This window comes from Lactuca virosa, chromosome 2 (genome assembly GCF_052849685.1).
Source record: "Lactuca virosa cultivar CGN04683 chromosome 2, Lactuca_virosa_CGN04683_v6, whole genome shotgun sequence".
Classification (NCBI taxonomy): domain Eukaryota; kingdom Viridiplantae; phylum Streptophyta; class Magnoliopsida; order Asterales; family Asteraceae; genus Lactuca; species Lactuca virosa.
In genome coordinates this window covers 161,315,372-161,339,339 of record NC_136427.1, presented here as the reverse complement: position 1 = coordinate 161,339,339, position 23,968 = coordinate 161,315,372, and the positions used below count along the sequence as shown (strand labels likewise).

Genomic DNA, 23,968 nt, shown 5'->3' with positions numbered 1-23,968 from the left:
TCTTAGAGCTGAACCCTGCTAAGACCGAAACACCTCATTTGGACCGAAGCTACCATAGACCGAAGCCGAACTTCGGAGGACCGAAGGTCCCTTTCGGACCGAGACCCTGACGAGCCGAAGCAGCTCCGAGCGAACCGAACCGCATACACAACCGAAATGGACCTAGCCTTCGGTCCATTTCGCTTCCTTCTCACCTTCGGACCGAACCCTCCCTCTTGGTTCTTAAGGACTGAACCTCGCAGCTTCGCCCCTATTTCCCGATTTTCGACTACTTTCGCCTATTAAGCCCGTTTTTGACGTTTTTGACGGGGATTTTTCACCAAATTCATATTTTTATCATTTTAAACTCATATTTTATTCATATCTCAAGGATTTATTAATTATAAATCATTATTTTCATAAAAGGAAGTATTTAAGGATATTTTACACCACAAGTGGGTCAAGTGTGCCCACTTGCCTCCATGTGTCACCTTCTCATTAGTCCAATCCTATCCACATCACACAAACCAAGGCAAACATCCTCTCATCCTTACAACTTGCTCTAGCAACCTCTATATAGGGAAATCCCTGGAAGATTTCTTGATTTCCTTGATCATTTTCTTCACCATCAAACAAATACACACCTCTTAACCATCCAAGAGAGCCTCTTCTTCTCTCTACTTCCACCCACCTTTTGAAGGTGTTCTTGAGCTATTACTTCACTTTTTGGTAAGTATCTCATCTAAACTCAAGTGTTATTCCATGCTTTCATAGCATCCTTGAATCATCTTCACACGTTTTAACACCAAAAATCGTTCTTAGGATCATCCAAAATTTCACGTGATCATCAAGTGTTCGTGACTTGATACTCCTCTTCTTCAATCCTTCCACTCTTCAATAAATCACTCGAGGTGAGTTCATACCCCTACATTTTCTAGTTTTCTTTAGTTTTCAGGGGGGGGGGGAATACGAGTTAAAACACCAAAACATATCTAAAACTTAACCTGACAGCTTACAACAGAAAAGTTGTGACCTGTTTATGAACTGTTTTACCCGACTTAAACTTAATATTTTTCAAAACTGTACAATATGCAAGTAGTTCAGGTTTATACCTTTCTAAGGACTACTCGCACGCGTTTATACGATTTTTCTACACTTTATGGCGATTTTTACAAAACTGCCTATCACCGAAGCAACAAAATCGGACCAGGCTGTGAAGATGAACGTTTTCACACTGGTTTGAGAACACCAAAAATTATAAGAAAATTTATGAATACAATAGACTCTTTTTCCAAACTCTCAGAGTTTACGGATTTAGTTTTCGACTTACGATGATTTTTCTATAAATATTCTAAAACAGGGACAGTTAAGGATAGAACTGTCAAAACAAGTTTAAGAGTATTTCACACCTTGTAACATGTTGAGCAAGGTGTGTAAGATTTACACTTAGTATTTTCAATGTCATTTTTATTGAAGTACAAAGTCATGCATATCAAGGTTTCATTAAAACATAAAACACCATTGATAAACTATAATAGGTATAGTTTGAACACCTCGTTTAACAAAGAAACAGTAATACAATCGATTTACAAAACAGGTATTTCATTACAAACTACGTGAACTTGTTAATGAATAAAATTGTGAGACAATCACCTTCAGGGTACTCTTAAGTACTACAGAAAAGTCCTGTAGTTATAACCAAAATCTATTGTAGGGAGAGCGTGATAGTTGTGTATAGATCTATATTGGGTCTGACAAACCCGCACCTAAGCTGCTTGCAACAGCTAGACCGACAGGTCTGGGGTGACAAATGTCATAACATTCCGACGCCTGAAGAACGTCGAGTACGAGGCCTTCGAGTTTTAGCATGGTTATAACAACTCACATGGGGAATTAACAAAACACAACGTTCATGAGGATTTAAGAATTCTACAAAAAAGAGTTTTATTTAAATATAAAACCACACATAAGTATGACGATTTACTTACATATACTAAGTCTTGGTCTAGTTCAGACTACAATAAACCTTTTAGAAAATATTGGATTTTCTGGAAACAAACTTGTAACAAACTTTAAGGAACAACATCCCTTTTTCATTCATAAAATTTCTTATGAACTCACAAGCTTTAATACTGATACTCTTTCAAAAACAACTTGTATTCTCAGGTATTCAGTAATATAGGTAACCACAAGGTTTTGGAAGGCAAGACGCTAAGGCGCAGATTTTTGTACTATTTTGACATCATATGTAATTTATTTGGAAACATGTATTTTTGCAACGATGTAACCTTTTAAATTATATTTATGATGGTTGTGTTTACTTTCTTCACTATGGTTATGATACTGAGCATGACGTCCTCCGCCCTCGAACGTTTCCCCCGTTCTGGTTTGGGGGTGTGACATTTTGTTCTTACTATTTTTTAATTTTTTCGTTTTAGTTTTTAAAATTTTTCCTATTTTTATTTTTTTTCATTGTTTCGATTTATTTTTCGTCAATTTGATAACTCTTTCTTGACATTTTCCAAAATGTATAAATATATTAGAGTATATTACAATTTTGGTGTTTGAGTTTTTTTTTCTTTTCTATTTTTATTTTTATTTTTGGTTATTTATCGTTTTTGTAACTTTTCTTATTTTTTTCAAGTAAATAAAAAAGTTATATTTATATTTGTAATTTTGGTCCATTTTTTTTCTTTATATTTTTTTTCTTCTTTAGTGGTTATTTTATATATTTTACGACAAATTAAAATTAAAAAAAAAAAATCAAACGGTTTCTCTATTGAGAATTAATATTTCAATGTGTGATATTTGCAATTTATAATTATTAAAATAGGAAATCTAGCTAATATTTTTAAAATGTAACTTTCAAATTAAATCCTACTTCTATATGAGATATCAATAGTTTAAATTCAAGATAATATTTTTCAATTTGATAATAGACTGAAATAAAGAATAAAAAAAATAATAAGAGTCAGACTATATAAAAAAAGTTGTTACAATATTTTAAATTGAAGTTTTTTTCATTTAATTTTAATTAAAATGAATAAAAATATTAGAAAAACAATAAATGATTAAACTATATATATATATATATATATATATATATATATATATATATATATATATATATATATAGGTTTAGGTTCTATGGAAAACAAAAAACCCTAAAAAAATCATAAAAATCATAAAAATGCATAAAAAAATACTTAGAGATCACAAAACTTTTTTTTGAATTTTTTTATAAAAAATCGCAGCTTTTTATTAAAACTCGCTGAAAAAAAAAATCAATTTTTTTTAATAAAAAAAAAAAATTTCAAATTTTTTTTCAGCGAATTTCTTTAAAAACCTGTGACTTTTTCATAAAAAATGTCAAAAAAAAGTTTTGTGATCTCTAGGTATTTTTTTTATGCATTTTTATGATTTTTGGGGTTTTTTAGGGTTTTTTAGTTTTCCAAATAACCTTTCCCTATATATATATATATATATATATATATATATATATATATATATATATATATATATATATATATATATATATATATATATATATATATATATATATATATAAACTTTCAAATTTATAAAATTACACAAATGGTCCTTGAAGTTTGTACTATATTGCAAATTTGATACAAGGGTAAAATAGTTTTTTTTCATTAAAATCTAACAACTGAAAAGTTAGATTTAACGGCAACAAGATCTTTCATGTAATTTTGCAAACCATAGGTACCTGTGGCGTGACGTTTTCCATGAAAGTCTTCAATGTGAGATATTTTTCAAACCATAGGGACCAAATATGAAATTTTGTATATATATATATATATATATATATATATATATATATATATATATATATATATAGAGAGAGAGAGAGAGAGAGAGAGAAAGAGAGAGAGAAAGTGTTAGGTTCATATGTGGATGAACATCTTTTGTGCGGACATTTGGACAATTTTACTTTATAAAAATGAATAAGAGAATTTATTGTTTGGAATACGTTCAACCTCGATCACATATCTATTATCATTATCTTATATTTTCACTAATTAAAACGTCTCTAAGGGTATTATGGACTTTTCTATGATTCTTATTCTATCAGAATGTATTCTTGATAATCGTATACTATAAGAATGAGAATAAGTGAAAAAAGATGCGTGAAACCAAAAATGAATAAGAATTAGTAAGAATACATGAAAATCACGATATTTATGTGAGGTTAAAAGTATTTCACATTATCAAAGAAGCTATTCTCTTAGTCATTCTCGTTGAACAACACTGTCCACACACGTATGAAAAATAGATGCCATCGACATTTATATATATATATATATATATATATATATATATATATATATATATATATATATCATGGTTGTAAAAATCGGTCTAGGCAGCCGATTAATCGGCGCCTAGACGTTTGGTGGACTCTAACCGCTTACGAATAGGTGTTATCGGGTAAGCTAGTCGGCCTTGGTCAATATCGGTCAAAGACGATCCAAATCGGTCCAAATCGGACTAATTCGTCCTAACGCGGACCCAAATCGGACCATGTCAGCCCTACTAACTCTAAAATATCCACCAGTTCAAAGGAGCCGGCTAGCCCAAACTTAGATGGGTTTGATTCTCAAAGGAGCTAGCTTCCCTTTTTATAGTATAAGTTTTGCCTTCATCTCTTATCCCACCAGCAATGTCGGTCCAAATCGGACTAATCCGTCCCAACTCGGACCAAGTCAACTCAGCTAACTCTAAAATACCCACCAGCTCAAAGGAGTCGGCTAGCCCAAACATAGCTGGGTTTGATTCTCAAAGGATCTAACTTCCTGTTTTATAGAATAAGTTTTGCCTTCATCTCTTATCCCACCAACGATGTGGGAAACTTTTAACTCTTTAGTTCTTGTCACAGATCCCTCGAACACTATTTAGTTTTATCCATACACATATCAGATGGCAGATGTGATTATCCGAAGGCAGCAGATCAATGCTTGCAAATGCTAGTTTGATATATTGTTTTAGATAGGTCGTGAATTTAAAATCAATCCTCGTTTTCCATTCATCACTTCTCCATCAGTTCTCTGCGCCATTTGGGTGAAATATCAAGGGACAACAACGACGACTCAAGCGACTCACATTAGTCACAAATTAGTCACAGATTGATGTTCCTCCCCTTCTCGACTCCGATTCCTGAAGCGATCACCGACATCTCTTTCAGCACCGACTACCCCACAACTTTATTATCAGCATCTCAAGAGATCATCGGCTCCCTCACCGGTATCCCTTTAATCGATATCCCTCTAATTCACTTCTGTTTTCATTTGTGATTTTATTTGTATATACACCTTTAATCGATTTTAAAAACTGCAATTTGCATCTCGATGTGGTAACCAATAGATGTTTTGTGATTTCGAATTGAATTCACAAACATTGATAATTGTTGATGCCGATAGTGCTTACAAGTTATGATTTTGGATTGGAATTGCAGGTTAGTGTCTCGATTATCGGTAGCAAGAACATGATTCAAATTGTGGTTTGATGAGAAATGGAAAAATTACTAGAACAGTTCACCTGTTCGACGAAATGCCTGAGTGAGATATTATTTCATATACCACGCTATTGATAGGTTTGTAAAGAGAAGTAAGATCATGGGAGGGAAACAGATGTCCCTCCATCACATATTGAGGCATTCAAAACATAAAGAAAAAGAATATTTATTATGATTTAAGTGGACAGGGCTCACATTTTCCAAATCTGAGTAGGTTGACAAGCATGAGTTTGTTGTAAGTGATTGTAGAATTTAATAAATTTTAACAAGTTATTTAATTCAAAACCTGTATATTCAAGAATTTGTGTGGATGTTGCAGGGTGTTGAGAAGCTCTAACATAAGTGGGATGATTCCAGATTATATATCAAATATGTCCCTGTTGAAGCATTTGTAAAAGTTCCAAAATGTAACGAACCATCTTGCTTTAGCAATCTACTTGGAGCATGATGTTGCTTTAACAATCTACTTGGAGCATGATCTTACTTCATTGTTGGTTCGATATTTTTCTGAAAGAAAGATAGTGATATAGATGTAATATGTATTTGAATTAGCATTGTTTCACAGGATTACTAGAAAAAGAGTCAAACCATGTATTTGAATTGTTCTTATTTACTTATATTCTTATGATTAATGTTATATTTATAAATTTTTTGATAAATTTTTTAATAATTAATGGTCCCTGATTAATCCCCAATTAATCCCGCCTAGTCGATTAATCGCTTAACCGTAGTCCACTGATTACCCTACGTCGAACGATTTCTACAATATTGATATATATATATATATATATATATATATATATATATATATATATATATATAGGTTATAATGTGGATGACATCTATTATGTGGTCGTAAGGACAAATCTGGACCAACGGATGAAAAGAATGAGTGTTTATGACTTGAGGGTCTATGATATTACAGTGGAATACCATGTACCATATAATCACACATAATTCATTGTAAATGTATTTTAGTCAATTAAACAAGTTTTAAAAAAGGAAAATTTCGGATTTTAAGGATAAATAATTATTTTAATTTTAAAAATATGATTTTATAAATTAATTGAAACATAATTTTAACCATAACCGAATTTATTCTTTCAGAATGACATTCTGCTGGAATGACATTCTATGAGAATGTCATCCATAAACTAATAAAGTGTATTAAATTGTGAAATGTTGATGTTTTGTCTGATAAGAACAAATATGAGATCATTCTTCAATCATTCTCTAAGAATGAGTCGAATAATATGACATTTTAATGGTAAAAATGTTAATGTAAAAGATATTCTTGCAAAATTTGTTTACACTTTTATGAGAAGAACTTAAAATACAATTGAAAACTAAAATATATCAAAATAATAAAACAATCTTAAAAAAGATTCATGAAATTCTTGTAAGAATCTCCATCTCCTTTGTAATGATTTCATCTTCTACCAGAATCCAAAATACACTTGATTTTCTTCCAGAATCCAAAATGCGTTCGATCTTTTTTTTGAATCCAAAATGCACTTGAGATAATTCATTTTTGCAAACTCACTTGATTCAAACCATAGAAAAAGTTCGTATCGCCTAATCTAAAAACTGCATTTATATACATACAAATAAATTTTAACATAATATATTTATGCAAGGACATTCTTATCGAATTCACAAAATACACAATTTCTTTGATTACTTTGATTTTCTAAATAAAAAGTTCATTGTTTTGTTTTAACATCCATGATAACCATTAACTCTCATTACCAAGTTATCAAATTAGAATAATAAAAATACAAGCTATTCATCCTGTATTATCCAGGTTCATTACCACAACCCCATTGGCCACCAGACTAAATTGGGTTATTTAAGAATTTTAAAACAAGAAAAAAATTAAAATACGCAATCAAAAATGCAAATTCTACCATCCATTTGTAAAGCCACTTTGATTTTTCTCAAAACGAAATCCACAAAAAAGATAATTCCAGTGCGACAGATTCACAATTTCAATATAAAACTTGTAGTTCAAATTTTAAGTGATATAGGTCAAAGGTAATAAAAAAAGATTTGTTGAACCGATAATATTTGAGAAATATAATTGCATACCGGATTGGATGTTTAATTTAGGGTAGATGAAGTTGTGATTTCCATATTTTGTGCCTCGCTATGCCACTGTACAGATTAAACGCATCCAAGATCGCATCCAAGGTCGACCCTACGTGTTATTATTCGTCTCTCATCAATGTGGAGTCGACACCATCGGTAGGCATGACAACATCATGAGGAGGCAATACGAAATCAGATATTATGGTGCGGTGTTGGTCGGTGCTTGTCGATGGATCATGAAATTAAGGTTCGACATAAAATCCGATGATGGTGGCGTGTTGTTGAAGAAGTCGATGGGCATAGGGTTAGCAAACATGATTTAAATAGATTAAGGGATTTAAATTTGGTTGTTGTTGAATATATATATATATATATATATATATATATATATATATATATATATATATATATATATATATATATAAAAGAACTATGGGAACTCAAATAATCATGAAAACCGTTAAAACATTTAAAAAAATTAGAAAACTACTTGATATGCCATTAAGTCGTTTACTAAGGACTTAATTCGCTGGAAAAAAACAAGTATTATTGTGTGCATACGGACATTTTTTTATTTAAAAAAATAGTTGCTTTTAATATTTTTTTTCAACGAATTAAATAGTAAATAAGCGACCTATTGACCTATAAAGTGAAAAAAATTAAAAATAAAAAAATGTGGCAAAGTATTTGTTTTTTAAAAAAATAGAGAAAATATCTTTTGTTTTCATAATGGTCTGAGTTTTGTTGATCCTCTCTCTCTCTCTATATATATATATATATATATATATATATATATATATATATATATATATATATATATATATGCACATAGAGAGAGTGTGTGTGTTTGTTTGAGTGTGAGAGAGAGAGAATCATGATCTAAAAAGAAAATATTTGATTAGGCATGGTAAAAAAATACATCATTTGTATGTTGTTTTGACGAACCAACGAAATAAATCATTCAGTGATAGAAAAATATGATTTAAAAAAATTAAAATCAAAAGAAAAAAAAACAACGATGATTCATTCTTTTACTGAATCAAGTTGTGATTCATTTTGCGGACAACTGTAGTGAATTATCGCTATAATGAATTACAATGTGTTTTTACAGATCTTTTTTTATGAATCGTGTTATCTTTGTATTAACTAATGATTCATTTTATTGAATCACCAAAAATCATTCAAATTATGCACTTCATACCCTTCCTACCAAATATTTAACTATTAGTGCATATATATATATATATATATATATATATATATATATATATATATATATATATATATATATATATATAGGGAAATAACGAAAAATATTGTCGTTGGACGTGACGCAATCACGAGCAACGAACGTCCGTAGAACTCTACGTAATACAAATATCAAGATATAATCGTGTGTGACGAACATCAATAGAAAGTCATTTAAGTGAACTTTTTTTTTCCGCATTTACTGTTTTTTATTTCTTTTTTTTTTTGTAAAAATAATATATTTTTTTAATATCATTAATATCAATTTTTGGTATTTTTATTTTTTCGTTTACTTTTTTATTTTTTTTGAAGTTATTTCTGATTTGTTTGGAATCATAATGCATTAAGTATCATATATTTTTGAATTATATCATTTTCGAATCACAAGATTTTGAATAATACAATTTTAGATCATAATATATTTAATTAAATCAAGTTTTTGTTCGTAACAAATTTTGGAAGATTATATTTTTGATTTTATAAATAATAAAAGAAGTGATTAAGGATCATAATTTACTTGGATCAAATTATTTTTGAATCATTACAAATTAAGGATTATAAACATATTTAATCATAATTTTTTTGGATCATAATTACTTTAAATAATCTTATTTTTGGATATATTATTTATAATATTATTATTTTTAAACTTTTAATCTTTTAATGTAAATTGTGATATTTATTCCACCTTAGTTTTGAAAATTTAGTTTTTAAATATTCATAATATATGACATATAAAAAAGATCTTGAAAATGATTTTTGATTTGGAGAACTAAAATTTTAATAGCTTAGCTTTTATAAAACTTCGAATCTTTTAAACGAAATGTAGGTACACTTATCATAATTTTTTTTTGATTTTTTTTGATTTTTTTTCACATACTTAATAAAATAGTAAGATAAAATAGTAAGATGAAGAACTCAATCATTTATTTTTTAGAATTTGGATAAAAAACATATTGCTATATTCTACAAAAACTAATATGTCTTCAAATTAAAATACCGATATTTCAAAAACATAGTTTTTTATAATTCTTGTTACAAAGTCACTTGTATAGTAAGTATAGGTATTTCTTAAATTTTTATAAAATTTTGACATTCGTTTCCTAGTTTTTATAAAAATAAAATATATTTTAGTTATTTTTTCATGGCTTTGCACATTTTATAGGGAATTAAATTTCAAAATTTTGGTTCTTTCGATTTTTTTATATATAAAAAAAACTAATGGCCAAAATATGAAATGAGTGTAAAAAAACTCATCAGCTAATAGGAGGGTGACACTTGGCGCATAAAGAAGGCCACATGTCACTATCGTTAAGACAAAAAAAATCAGTTTTCTCCGTTTTCTTTTTTATTTTCTCTTCCATTCGTACCTTTCAAAAAATTAACTTTCGCTATAAATTAACAAAATCTTACAAATAATTAGCTAAATGTCATATTATATCGCGAGATTTTGATGATAAATAAAATTAAATCTTGACCATTTATTTTTTCAATCTTAGTGTCATTATTTGTCTTTACGGTTCCTATCATTTTTTTAGTTCCTACATTATATATATATATATATATATATATATATATATACATATATATATATATATATATATATATATATAGAGAGAGAGAGAGAGAGAGAGGGAGAGGTAGGTTCAAATGATTAAAGTAATTATTGTGTTATTGTATGCATAAATGTGGGTCAATCATAATTAAATAAAAATTTAAATAATTAAATAAATAAACAAGGGTATTTTAGTAATTTGATAAATAGCTTCCACAAATAGTCCCTGTAATCACGCTAACATTCACTTGTAACCTAATTTCTTTTTTTTTATATACAGCAGGTCATCGTCTTCATCGTCTTCCACAAATCGTTTTCATCCCTCCATTCACAATCGAGCCAGCCTTCCCTCCCTGATACTTCCGATCATTGTGGCCATTCTCTGCTTCCAATCAGTCGTTGGTCCCAATCGTTGCTTCCCCAGTTGTCGCGCAAACACACACACATATCATTGCGTCCAAGGTATTCCCTCCAGATCCACCTCTATTTCTTCCTTTATTTATCAATGTCTTCCGATCGAAATCTGTTGTTTCGGGTGTTGCATTATTTCGAATTTTTGATTTTGATGTTGATATTCTGATAAAATCAAGAGAAATTTGTGTTTTTATGATTTCATCTCAGAAGAAGAATCAAAGCTAAATTCTCGAGGTTTATATTCCGTGAATGATGTTTCTCCTTTCGATTCTTTGTTATCTGCAGAATTCTTCATCTGGGTTGGCGTGGAAACTCTCATTGATTATGATCTTAAGTCAAGAATCCCAACATAAGGTTTTGTAAAATGCGAAGTTTCATATGGTTTTTTCTCCGATCTCATTGATTTTGAACGCCAATTCAATGGAATTTGAGAGTTGGAATCAGAAACAGTTTCTCTGAATTTCTCCTCTAACTTGATTGGAACCAAACCCCTAAACTCTCCCTTTTTTATTTCATCCCCAAAAGTTGAAGAAGAATCTTGAAGTACTGATTTCACAGCAGCAGAATCCAAACTTTTAGAACCAAGATTTTTTTTGATTGTTCTGCGTTTACTTAATTGCTCAAGAACAAAGTTTTTGTCATCAATAACAACCATGGATTCCCTTATAAAATTTTGATTTAGCTTCTTCCTATCAGATTTAGCTTCTTCCTATCTGATTTAGCTTCTTCCTATCGTATGGACCCTTAATTTGCAAAGGTTTGATCATCTACATAGCTTGTCTTTTTTCTGATTCTTTTGACAGGAAATGATTGATTTGCTTTTCATTCGAATTTTTTTTCCTGATTTAACACTTCATTTATGTGGAGAGTGCAGGATCTTGACAAGGTTGAATTCTGAAAAGGTATCAAGTATGTTTATGTAGATGATTCAATGGATGATATTGGTGAGATTCCAATTCTATTGGAATGGAATCACGAATTCCAATTCTGTTGGAATGGAATGACGAATTCCAATTCTGTTGGAATCACAGAAGTTGATGCTTGAAGAACAGACCACAAAATTGAAACAGACCACATTATTCTTTTAGAATGTATTAGTCGTTGTTAGATTTTATTGTTTTCTTTTCCGTTTTGATTGTTTTTCAGTTTTATTCTTTAACAATAAATGTAATTTTTAACAATTGTTACCCGTATATATATATATATATATATATATATATATATATATATATATATATATATATATATATATATATATATATATAAGCTTAGGTTATTCTATTCAAACTAATTATTGTGTTATTGTATGCATAAATGTGGGCCAATCAAATTTACTTATTTTAAGAAAGTGATTAATATATATTATTGAATTAAATATATATATATATATATATATATATATATATATATATATATATATATATATATATATATGTATATAGTTAGGTTCAAATGTTTTCAACAAGTATTGTGTGCACATATGGGCCAATCAGAATTTAGCACAAATTAAATTTTTAAATAAATCAATAAGGGTAAATTAGTAATATTGCATGTATATTAAATAAATTCCAAAATTAAAATCAAATCAAACCCCTATAAAATTGCAATCAGTTTTTAAACCCTACAAAAACCACCATAACGTAATCGACATCCTCCTCCTTTCTCATTGCTACTGTTGCCGACGTGTTCTTTCCCCACATCAGCCGTCAAACACCACATCACAACCACCGGCGAAGAGGTGATAAAAGAAGGTATTACGAAGAATGGAGTTGGTCTTTGATGAAAACGACGATGAAAGCCCTCACCTTTCTTCCTGAACCCCAATTTTTCAATTCAAGCCTCCGTCAGTGTGTGTATATGTGTTTGATAAATGATAATCATTAACATCGCCATCATCTTCAACTGCTCCCGATTTTGAGTTGAAAATCATAGCCAAGCGCAGGAAACCATTTGGGTTATTTCTCTGTCTGCCTCTCTCTTGGCTTGATTAAAATAGTGGAGTTGGAAATCCATGTCAGGTGGTGATGGTGAAATTAGCAAATTTCAGGAAAGAATTCGTTTCTGTAAGTCCTTTATACCTCTCTCTCTCCTTTTGCAATTTTGATTCTTATGATTCGATAATTACCATAAATTTTCGATTATGGGTGTATCTGACAACAATTATGCCGGAATGGAAGATCAAGTTCTAATTCTGTCATAATGGAATCTCGATTTATGGCATGGAATCTCAAATTATTCGTTAGTATTTGAAGATATACACACTTTTAATGTAAATTTAGTCACATTCATGTATTTATTAATTACATATGTTGTATGTTTCATCAAATGGAGTATAAATATATGAGCATCCGATTTTGCCTGCCAATTGTTTGTTAAAATGCTTGAATCAAATATTTCAACCAATTTTTTGTAATCTTTGAACTATCATATCTCTCTTATACTATCTTGGAATGATTTGAAATTTTTTTATGCATGTTCTCCTTTGTGTTAGCTACAAGTTAGGTTCTGAATTCATTTTAATTGGATTAATATTGGCTGAGTTACAGGCTTTCGAACATTGGATGTTACAGCTTTATTTTTAGCACTTCTACTTTGTTCAGAAAATTTTTGTGATCTTTGAACTGTCATATTTCCCATATTATTGCTTGTAATAATATGACATTTTTCCAACATATTGTCCTATGTGTTAGCTACAATGTAGGCTCTAGAATCATTGTAATTAGATTAAGTCGATTATTTAGATCAAGTGACTCGGGGAATACTTGATCAAGTGACTCGAGTATTACATTCTGTTAGAATAAATTAAAAGTCTTTAATGTCTAACACATTTTATTAGAATTTATAGTTCTATTCTTTTAGAATATACTAAAAATTGTAATATTTTAAAGTTGATTATGTTTTCTTTGTGGATATAGATTTTGAAGGGCTGCTATTGATTTGGAAAAAGAAGAAAACATGGAGAACGAGAGTATTCTATCAAAATGTATTCTGCCAGAATGTATAAAGTGTGTCTTAACAATAATATTCTTTCAGAATGGATTAGTGTTTTTGTTAGATTTTGATGTTTTTATTTTTATTTTTTTTTAACCATTCTTAGTTTTAATCTTTAAGAATAAATGTAAGTCTTATTCTTTACGAATTAATGTAATTAGTGATTCTTAAAAAATAAAATCCGTATACTTTAGAAAATGTTATTCTTGATAATATGTTGTATAATTCTTTAAGAATGTTAATTATAAAAACTATATTGAATGAACCATATTTTGCAAGAATAAAATCGAAAATATATTTACTAGTTTATATTTGACTCTCTGTTATTCTGACAAAATAAAATCGGTTAGTATTAGAAATTATAATAGAATTAAATTTGAATTAATTTAAAAAATTCAGATTTAAAAAAAGGAAATTAATTATCCCTTAAAATCCAAAAATTTCCTTTCTTAATATAGGTTAATTGACCAAAAGACCATTCTGCTGAAATTTGAGTGATTATATGGTACATGTTACCCTATTGTAATATCGTAGACCCTCAGATCATGACCATTGATTTTATTCATCCATTGGTCCAGAATTGTGCTTACCCTATATATATATATATATATATATATATATATACACACACACACACACACAGAGATAGATAGATAGAGATAGATAGAGAGAGAGAAAGAGAGAGAGAGAGAGAGAAATGTAAGTTCAATTGTGGAAAAAGAAGGTTGAGAATGAATAATCACATGTTATATTCATGTGTGAATAAAACTTGTATTAACTCTTCTCACATGTTATACACATATGTTAATAAAATATTTATCATAATTTTGTTATAGTTTATTTTTTATTCATATATGAACAAGTAGTTTGAATTTTCAAAACACTTCGTCTTTTATTAAGTTACTACTTATTCATAGGTAAATGACAAATAAGCTTTAAAAAAATTCTGATAAATGTTTTATTCATACATGAATATAACATATGACAAAAGTTAATACTCTTTTTATTCATATATGAATATAACATGTGATTTATAAAATTTTATCTACAAAAGAATCTTTGTCACATGATCCTAGTAACACTTTGTCATTTATAAAACCTTGCCTAAAGAAATAGGTTTTGTTCAATCTTCGAAGTGGTTATCCCTAATTTCAAGATAACTAGTGTTATGACTAGCTTTATCTTGTACTTTCATCATTAAAATTTGTTTATTTTAATAAGGATGCTCTTTTAAAGCTTAATTGGCACAAACAAGTAGTTAAAATATTATGATGGACTCTATTTGCAAATTCGTCAAAGTCTCATCTTAATCACCATTTTTAGAAAATTGAACATGATCATTCATTTTTTATATAAACAACATCTTTATCATACAAAAGATTTGATAATCCAAATAGAGACATAGGTGCATAAAATAGTCTCTTTATCACATAACCCTTTATGTTTTTGTAGTTGAAGGTAAAGGGAAGGGATTATGTAAATATATTATATCCTAAATTTGTACAACCTTGTTAGCATTATGCTATTTGTTGGTTATTTACCAAATGAAAAGGGCACAAATATTACACACCAATCAGGAAAAAATATCCCACAAGTATGTCTTTGGTACCCTAATCAAATTCACACCCTGAGTCTAAACAAATTTCTTATCTTATTTCCTGATGAATTTCAAACCTATTTAGACAAGGAAAAAAGATTAGAAGGATAGATAAGAGACACAAGTACATATGAACAACAGAAGAAACATATACGTGAGTGAACATCGACGCTAATAGGAAGAGGGGTCATGGACAATATGATATCGTTGATTGAAGGCAGATGCATGGAGGATAGCCGATGCCGATAGAAGGAAAATATATTAAGATATCCTATATAATGGTGGAGCATAAACACAGTGATCATAGATGGGGAGGTGTGAAAGATAAAAGATTGGAGGCGTAAGAATGTAGAAGAGATCTGTAAAGATTTAGTAGTTGTTTACAAGTCTTCTATAAGAAGATGTAGACGTTTCTAGGTTTGTGGTCTTTTAAAAAATAAACAGACTTCAATCAAATCATCTGCCTTCGAGCAGACAAAAAGAGGCCACAAAGGGCTTTAGAAAAAAAACACCTCTTAAGTTTCTAAACTTCAATTATCCTTCGACCAAGATTTTACAACAACTATTGCACTTAAAACCTCCCATCCTTTCTCTAACTCCATTAAATGAAGGAGGAAGAAAGGATTCGACGGTTTAAAGAAAGGTTGCCAATTTGGCAATTGTAGTATCTCCAGTTCTAATTATCACCAAATGACCCTAAATTTAGCATCCAACTTATATATTACAAGATTAACGTCATTTTGTTAAATCATTAACATCTTCCGACTCAAACCTAGTTAAGTCAAGATTAAACTTAATTTTGTGAATTTGACAATTTTGTTGCCTCAAACATAAATCTTTAGTTTAATGAAAATTAACTTCTAGTTAATCTTTAAAATTCTAAATATATTCATTTATTTGAGTCTACTCACTTAATTTGGAATTTTCTTCAATAATTTCCACTTCATCCGCAACACTGAAAACGAACATTTGACACCTATTTCAAAGATATTGATAATCGGATGAAATTACATGTTTAAATTGTGATTGATGATATCTAATAGATGGATATGGTGTTAGATATCCGTTTCGGTAAGGGTATCTTTGGTCTACTATGTGATATTTTTATATATAATAGAAAGATAAATAGAAATTAATATCTAAGAGTGGTTAGCCCAAAATTATAACATGTCAAAGTAGTTGCACCTTCAAAGGGATCTATATGAATCAGAGAAGGTGTCTTAATTGCAAGAAGGAATATGTGGGTATCACACCTCAATTATTCCTACCCGACGTAATGAAGGTAAAGCACATTTTAAAGTCATATAGAGCAATTACAATGAATGTAGGGACTCCTTTTCCTCCCTAATAAAACACGAAACGAAAATTAGCAATGGATAATTAGCAGTTGCTTGCTTAACTAGTTTTTAGTGTACTGTTGTATATTGAAGACATAGTCTTTTATACAAAACACATATTAGCAAAAAATAATTACACTAGCCTCATATGGATTAGTGGGATTAATATTTGCAAATTACATATATTATGAGAAAATTACAATCATAAGTTGATCTACATCCCTAATTTATCAATTTATAGCAATATCACTCTCTAATTCCATCTCCTAAACAAGGGTGATCATTACAAGAGTAGAATATAAGAACAATATTTTATTGAAATTGACAAAAACCATAATGAATCAAAAATTAATATCAATATCTTGCTAACAATTCTTATGTATAATCGACACATAAGAAATCATAATAAATATGAAAATAGAGGATGGGAGAAGATAGTAGGGGTGTTCGCGGTGCGGTTTGGTGCGGTTTATACTCAAAACCGCAAACCGCACCGCATATGCGGTTTGTTATTTTCGGGAACCGCAGACCGCACCGCAAAGGTTATAAACCGCGTTATGCGGTGCGGTTTTGTGCGGGTGGTTTTGCGGTTTTTATGCGGTTTATGCGGTTTCATAAACATAAATATTAAATTTAGTTTTAAACATAATAAGTGTGTGGTGCTTTATATTCTATGAAGAAAAGATTAATTACCTGTATAAGCATCTTCTTAATGCATAATATCAAAATATTTTACAATGTTTTAAAATTATAATACGAACTTATGGCACTGTAACACATATTTTTGATATAGTTGGTTTCACATTTTGACTCATGTTTATCAATCGCAATCTCATAAACATCATTAAGGGTATTAAAAGTGGTAAACATCTAGTGTGTTGTGTGTGTGTGTGTGTATATATATATATATATATATATATATATATATATATATATATATATATATATATATATATATATATGGTATGTTGCAGTGCGGTTTGAACCGCGGTTTGGTAACTATAAACCGCAAACCGCACCGCATAGTGCGGTTTATGAAAACTACAAACCGCACCACGAGCGTCCAAAACCGCATTATGCGGTGCTGTGTGAGCGGTTTATGCGGTTTGCGCGATTTGATGCACACCCCTAGAAGATAGTAAGTTTGAGATATTAAGATATTATACCTATTTACCATAAATCTTCATTGATGTTTTTAAAGATTTCAGTAATTTACCATACTATTTAGAAAACTATGAGACGTAAGGCTATAGGAGAAAACGGTGGGCATGGAATGGACCGGGGTGGTGATCTTTTCAGAATTAATTAGGGATATATTTGAAAAAAGCTCCGTACATAACTACATTGAACTGTTATATGTAATAATATATAAAAACAAAAAAAATTAAAATATTATATACAAGAGGTAACTACATATATTAAATAAGAAATTGAGAAGGTATTTGGCTAAACTTATTTAGGCTCTTTTTCAGTTTAGTACCGGTTCTACCGATATAAGCTAAAAATGGTGTTTGCATAAGAATAATTTATCAATGCGTCATTCTGAAAATAAGTCACCTAACTTATTAGCATATAAGTTATAAGCAATGTTTTAAAAATCGGGTTGAACCGGCCGGTCGAACCGGTTGGACCGTGAACCGGGGGAGAGAGCGGTTCAATTATCACCGGTTTTATGTCGATTTCTGAACCGGATTGAACCGGCCGGTTTTTAGAAAAACCCGGTTGAACCGGTCAAAATAAACCGGTTGAACCGGTTAAACCGAATAAAAACACATGGCAAAGAACCGTTTGCATAATAAACTTTGGTGATTTTTTTCAAATCTATTTAGTTTTCTCTAAATAAAAGCATATGGTAAATGTTATAATGTTTTTTGATGTGTTTGTATTCATCTAAACATATATTTTGTTTTGGTATTATATTTTATTTTATTTTTGATGTATATGGATTGATTTAAAACACTAAACTTATGGTTATGTGTTATTTTAATGTATTTGGATTGATTGAAAAACTTATTTTTATGTATATTTTTAATATTTGAACTAGTAAGCGTCAAATTCATGATTTATATATTTATGTATGTGTAGGAAAATTGGAAAAAAATTGAAAATTATAGAAACCGGTTGACTCGGCGGTCGAACCGGTTAAACCGGAAACCGATCACCATACCGGTTCAACTAAAAAACCGGTTTTTAAAACATTGGTTATAAGGTAAAAACATCCTCTAAACTTTTGAAAGATAATATAAAATGTTAGAAAAGTACAAATTACCATTATAATATTTACCAAAAGTTAATAAACTTTCACTTTTTACTTTTTTTTATAGCAACATAAATTTGGAGGCAATGTATGTGTTCTTTTTTACTTACAACTGAACCGCACCCCCTATACACCATCCTACAAATACCCACAACAAAACAAAAAAACCAAAAAGGGTGATCGATGGCTCAACATATGAACCTTTTATATTTATTAATGTTCTTATCCCGAACCATCCAACTACATGAACTCCCCTTGCCATTTTTACTTTATTTACGATTCACGCTCCTTATATATTCCACCACATTCATTTCACTTGATAACCTATCTTTCATCTTTACCCGGCTATCAACCCATGGAGAATCCGTTGAAGGCTTCACTTTTGAAAATGAATGCTCCAATTGTCGATTTAGCCAAGAAAATAAATAAGCTTGGAAAAGAAGATCCAAGAAGAATCGTGCATTCCTTCAAAGTGGCGTTAGCAATCACACTGGTCTCCATGGTTTACTATCTCAGACCATTATATAAAGGCATGGGTGATGCAGGCATCTGGGCTATCTTGACTGTGGTTGTGGTGTTCGAGTATACAGCCGGTGAGTTGATTCAAATCATCCATGAACGAAAAAACATGTTTTCCCTTTCATTTTTGCTTCCATTATTTCTAAATGTTGTTGTTTATATAAATTAGGTGCAACCTTATGCAAGGGTATGAATCGAGGCTTAGCCACGTTACTAGCTGGTGCACTAGGGCTCGGGGCTGAATACTTTGCTCGGTTATTCGGACCCAAAGCTGAATCCATTGTTCTTGGATGCCTTGTCTTTCTTCTAGGTAAACCACTTAATGTCTTAATCCACAAATATTAATACATTCGTGAATTTTTTTACTCGTTTTAACTTAGAATCTTTCTACTACAGTCGCAGCAGCCACCTTTTCAAGATTTATTCCTCATATAAAAAAGAGATACGATTACGGGGTGCTGATATTTATCCTCACATTCAGTTTGGTAGCTGTGTCGGGTTATCGTGTTGAGAATATAATGGAGCTAGCACATCAACGGCTATTGACAATCATCTTAGGTGGTGCAACCTGTATAATTATCTCCATATGTGTTTGTCCTGTATGGGCTGGGGAAGATCTTCATATTCTTATTGTTTCCAATATGGAAAAGCTTGCAAGCTTCTTAGAAGGTACGTATATATAATCATGTATATAGTTTATGTAAACGCTATATTATACTAATAATATTATTATTTTATGTTTAATTGATGATCATAAAGCTCAATCCCACCGTTTTATTGTAATTCATTTTTAATTACAATGGGATCTACAGGATTTGGTGGAGAAATATTCCAACTTCCACTGGAGGCAGAGAATGCTGATGGATCCAATGAACCTGACAAATCATTTCTTGGAGCTTACAAAAGTGTTCTGAATTCTAAAGCGACGGAGGAATCTCTGGTCAGTTTATGAAAGATTATTATACATGTATTGTGTATACATATATACGCACATATGTGTGTGTATATATGCATATATAGATAAAGTTTATAGTTAGGCTAACGGATTAATATTTGGAAGCAGGCAAATTTTGCATGGTGGGAACCAGGACATGGTAAATTCCGGTTTAGTCATCCATGGAAACAGTATTTGAAGATTGGCGTTCTTATGCGGCAGTGTGCATACCATATTGAATCTCTAAATGGATATCTAGATGCAAGATTCCAAGTATGAATTCGTCATATATTTTTTCTCTTCTATTTTATGTTCGTACAACTTTTAATTCTAAACTTAAAACGGATACAAAAACAGAAAATATAAAACGGATACAAAAACAGAAAATATATATTATATATATACTGGAACTAATTTTTCTTGAACGATTTCTTGTCTAATCCTAAATTAACTACAATAATATTTCAACCGAGACTTAAAACACTTAACGCCTTGGGAAAGAGCAAAAATTTCAATTCCAAATACCGATACGCTATAAGTATTTTTGGTAAGAACATAAATAAGTAGTGCATTATACGTTTCTAAATATTATCAACAATTTTGAGAACATAATAAATGTTGATTTATGAATTCTTAATATGGATTGTGTTTACTAAATTAACCGGCTAATGAAAATGCCTAAAATAATTTTAAATAAATGATAATTATTAGATTTTAATGTCTAAGTAGATTTTAAATACAAATTTATTCATAGCAAAAACAAAAATATCAAATTTCTAATAATATATAGGGAAAAAAAGTTTCTGTATACTATAAATAACTATTAAAATTAATTATTTTTACATTGTTAATATCTTACAGGCATCCTCAGAATTTCGGAAAAGAGTTCAAGGACCATGCACAACAATGAGCTCTGAAGCAGGAAAAGCTTTGAAAGAATTAGCACTATCAATAAAAACATTCTCATATCCTTCTAATTCTGCTATGAATATACAAATCTGTAAGAAGGCGGTAGATGAAGTCAATTCCACGTTGCAAGCATCAATGGTGGGAGAATGGGACATTCTTGAAATAATACCAATTATTACTGTCATTTCAATACTAAATGACATTGTAAAATGTATCGAAACAATCTTTGAGGCCATTGAAGAACTTTCGGAACAAGCCCATTTCAAAAAGTCACCGCACGAACCAGAAAAACCACAGATTCTTCATGGTGGAGCTGTAGCACCCGTTGGTGATAAGGAACATGATAGTGGATTTGTTACTATAATTATACATAAGATAACTCCTGATCAATCATTGGAAATTCAGGCCCCTCGGGGATAAAACTATGACCGAACAACTAAAGGAATTAATATGCATAGATTAGAAAAAACTAACGTAGTATATGGAAGGTTAATAATAGCAGATGATGCCAGGCTAATTCGAATGTGATGTTGGGTAGATGCGTTGATCGATCTTGAGGCCTGTAAACGGATTTATTAACATAATTCTTTCAATAATACGGAAACCAAAAGTGGCTTTTTTATACAATGTTATGCATGTCATTACAAGAATCGATACATGGCATCTATTTCGTGGTAGTGGGACATATCACTGGGACAAATTCCGTCACTAAAACATCGTCGAATAAGAAACTTGTCATCGGTGAGAATTTTCACTGGTGACATTTTGCTTTAAAATTGTCGTGGCAGTGGGACATACCAACTGTGACATCCCCAAATTCACGATCATTTTAAAAATTTTATTTATGTTTATTTAAAAATCAGAGTATCAATTTTAAAGAATAATATTGCGGAATTCGTTCACAGAAAACATGATAAAGATATTATCAAAGCATTTCCGAAGAAATGTATTTTATTTATATAAAAACATTGGGATGTCATTCTCAATACAGAAATATAAGCATAAACAGACCTTACATTCATTTACACTAATGATTTACATCTCCTTTAATCTCTCAGTGTAATGTATCTTCGCATCGATACCTCTGATACAAATAAACTGAGTGGGTCAGGTTGGAAACCTGGTGAGTACATAGGGTTTTCAACCCACAATAATATAATTATTATGCTTAATCGTCAAACAATTAACCCAACTTCTCATCCCCATTATCTTCTTTATTCTCAAGGATCTACCCTAAGAATCATCTATTTTTCATTCATTCATTCCAAAGGATTGTCCTAAGGAAGACGCATGAAATCCATCGCTGCCAGGGTTTATCCAACAGGCACTAAGTCCATAGCTGCCGATATTATCTATTAGGTTCAACTGCCAATATTATCCTTTAGGCGCAGCTGCCAGGATTATGAGGTTATCTATTAGGCACAACTGTCAATATTATCCTTTAGGCGCAGCTGCCAGGATTATGATGTTCTCTGTTAGGCACAACTGCTAATATTATCCTTTAGGCGGAGCTGCCAGGATTTTTAGAATACATCCGGTGAACATGTAGTTCAAAAACACCTACAGGTTGTGGGACAACTGTGACAACCGTCAAATTTTAGTCAAACAAAGTCAAACAAGTCAACCCGGTCAACTCAACTAGTACTAGTATGTTAGGGTTTACGTTACGTTTCCTAATGTACAACTTACTATTATAATACAAAGTATCACTCGGAAGTTTCATATGTTCAACTGTCTGAACCCTAATTAGGGTGAGGAACATAACAACTCAATAAAACTCAACCATGTGTATCCTACGGGGATGTATGACACTCATAACACGACGTAGTGGAGTTTACAATCCTAACACTACAAGGAAAAACCATAACAAAGGCTATAAACAAAATCTCTTTTTATCTCTCTCAATCTATCTCTCTCTCTCTCTCTCCCAAATCTCTTTTGGTAATAAAAATCACATTTCCAACTTTTCCATAAACACCCATACCATCCCAACCCTTCCTTTGTTGAAAATGGCTCAAAACTAAAGAAGAAATCCAAAAAGACCAAGAAGGGTTCGCAGGTTACTGTTAACCTGCGAACCTTTGCAACCTTCGCATCCTAACCGGCAACTTTCGCTTCTGATCGACTACTTTCGCATGTACTCAACAACATTCGCTTCTGATCGGTACTTTCGCATATAACCGGACACTTTCGCACTTCCTCGGTAACTTTCGCATCCTACCCGACAAGTTTCGCATCCTACTCGGACGCTTTCGCATGCAAACCTCACTCTCGCATCCGAGACCTCTCGCACAAAAGCCTCTTGCAGCGAACCGAGGACTCTCGCATCAGTAGCCTTCGCAGCGAACCTCTCTTTCGCATCAGCAGCCCTCGCATCCTCGCCTCCCATTCATGATTTTTGGCAGTTTCGCACTTTTCGTCAGTTTTGGAGTTTTTGACGTGAGATTTTCATCCAACTCATATTTTTCACATCTTAAACCCCCTAAACTCATATTTTACCCACATCTTGAAGATTTGTTATATATAAATCATACTTTTACATTAAGAAATATTTAAAGATAAATAGATATTATATTATGCAAGTGGGCACAAGTGGGTCAAGTG

General features: G+C 30.8%; 1 protein-coding gene across 1 annotated transcript; it reads left to right on the top strand.

Annotated features, from left to right (window-relative positions):
• The first annotated feature begins 19,195 nt into the window (after positions 1-19,195).
• On the top strand, positions 19,196-21,972 carry LOC145156586 (aluminum-activated malate transporter 8-like). The gene is made up of 6 exons (XM_079075888.1): positions 19,196-19,595; positions 19,691-19,831; positions 19,918-20,190; positions 20,334-20,461; positions 20,585-20,728; positions 21,317-21,972. Exons 1-6 carry the CDS (start codon positions 19,247-19,249, stop codon positions 21,782-21,784), a joined length of 1,503 nt encoding a protein of 500 aa, XP_078932014.1. The 5' UTR covers positions 19,196-19,246; the 3' UTR covers positions 21,785-21,972.
• Positions 21,973-23,968: the final 1,996 nt, after the last annotated feature.

Coding starts and splice junctions, on each gene's coding strand:
- LOC145156586 (XM_079075888.1), top strand. CDS start 19,247: ATGAACTCCCCTTGCCATTTTTACTTTATTTACGATTCACGCTCCTTA. Junction 20,191..20,333: donor GCTTGCAAGCTTCTTAGAAG/GTACGTATATAT, acceptor TGGGATCTACAG/GATTTGGTGGAGAAATATTC. Junction 20,729..21,316: donor ATCTAGATGCAAGATTCCAA/GTATGAATTCGT, acceptor AATATCTTACAG/GCATCCTCAGAATTTCGGAA.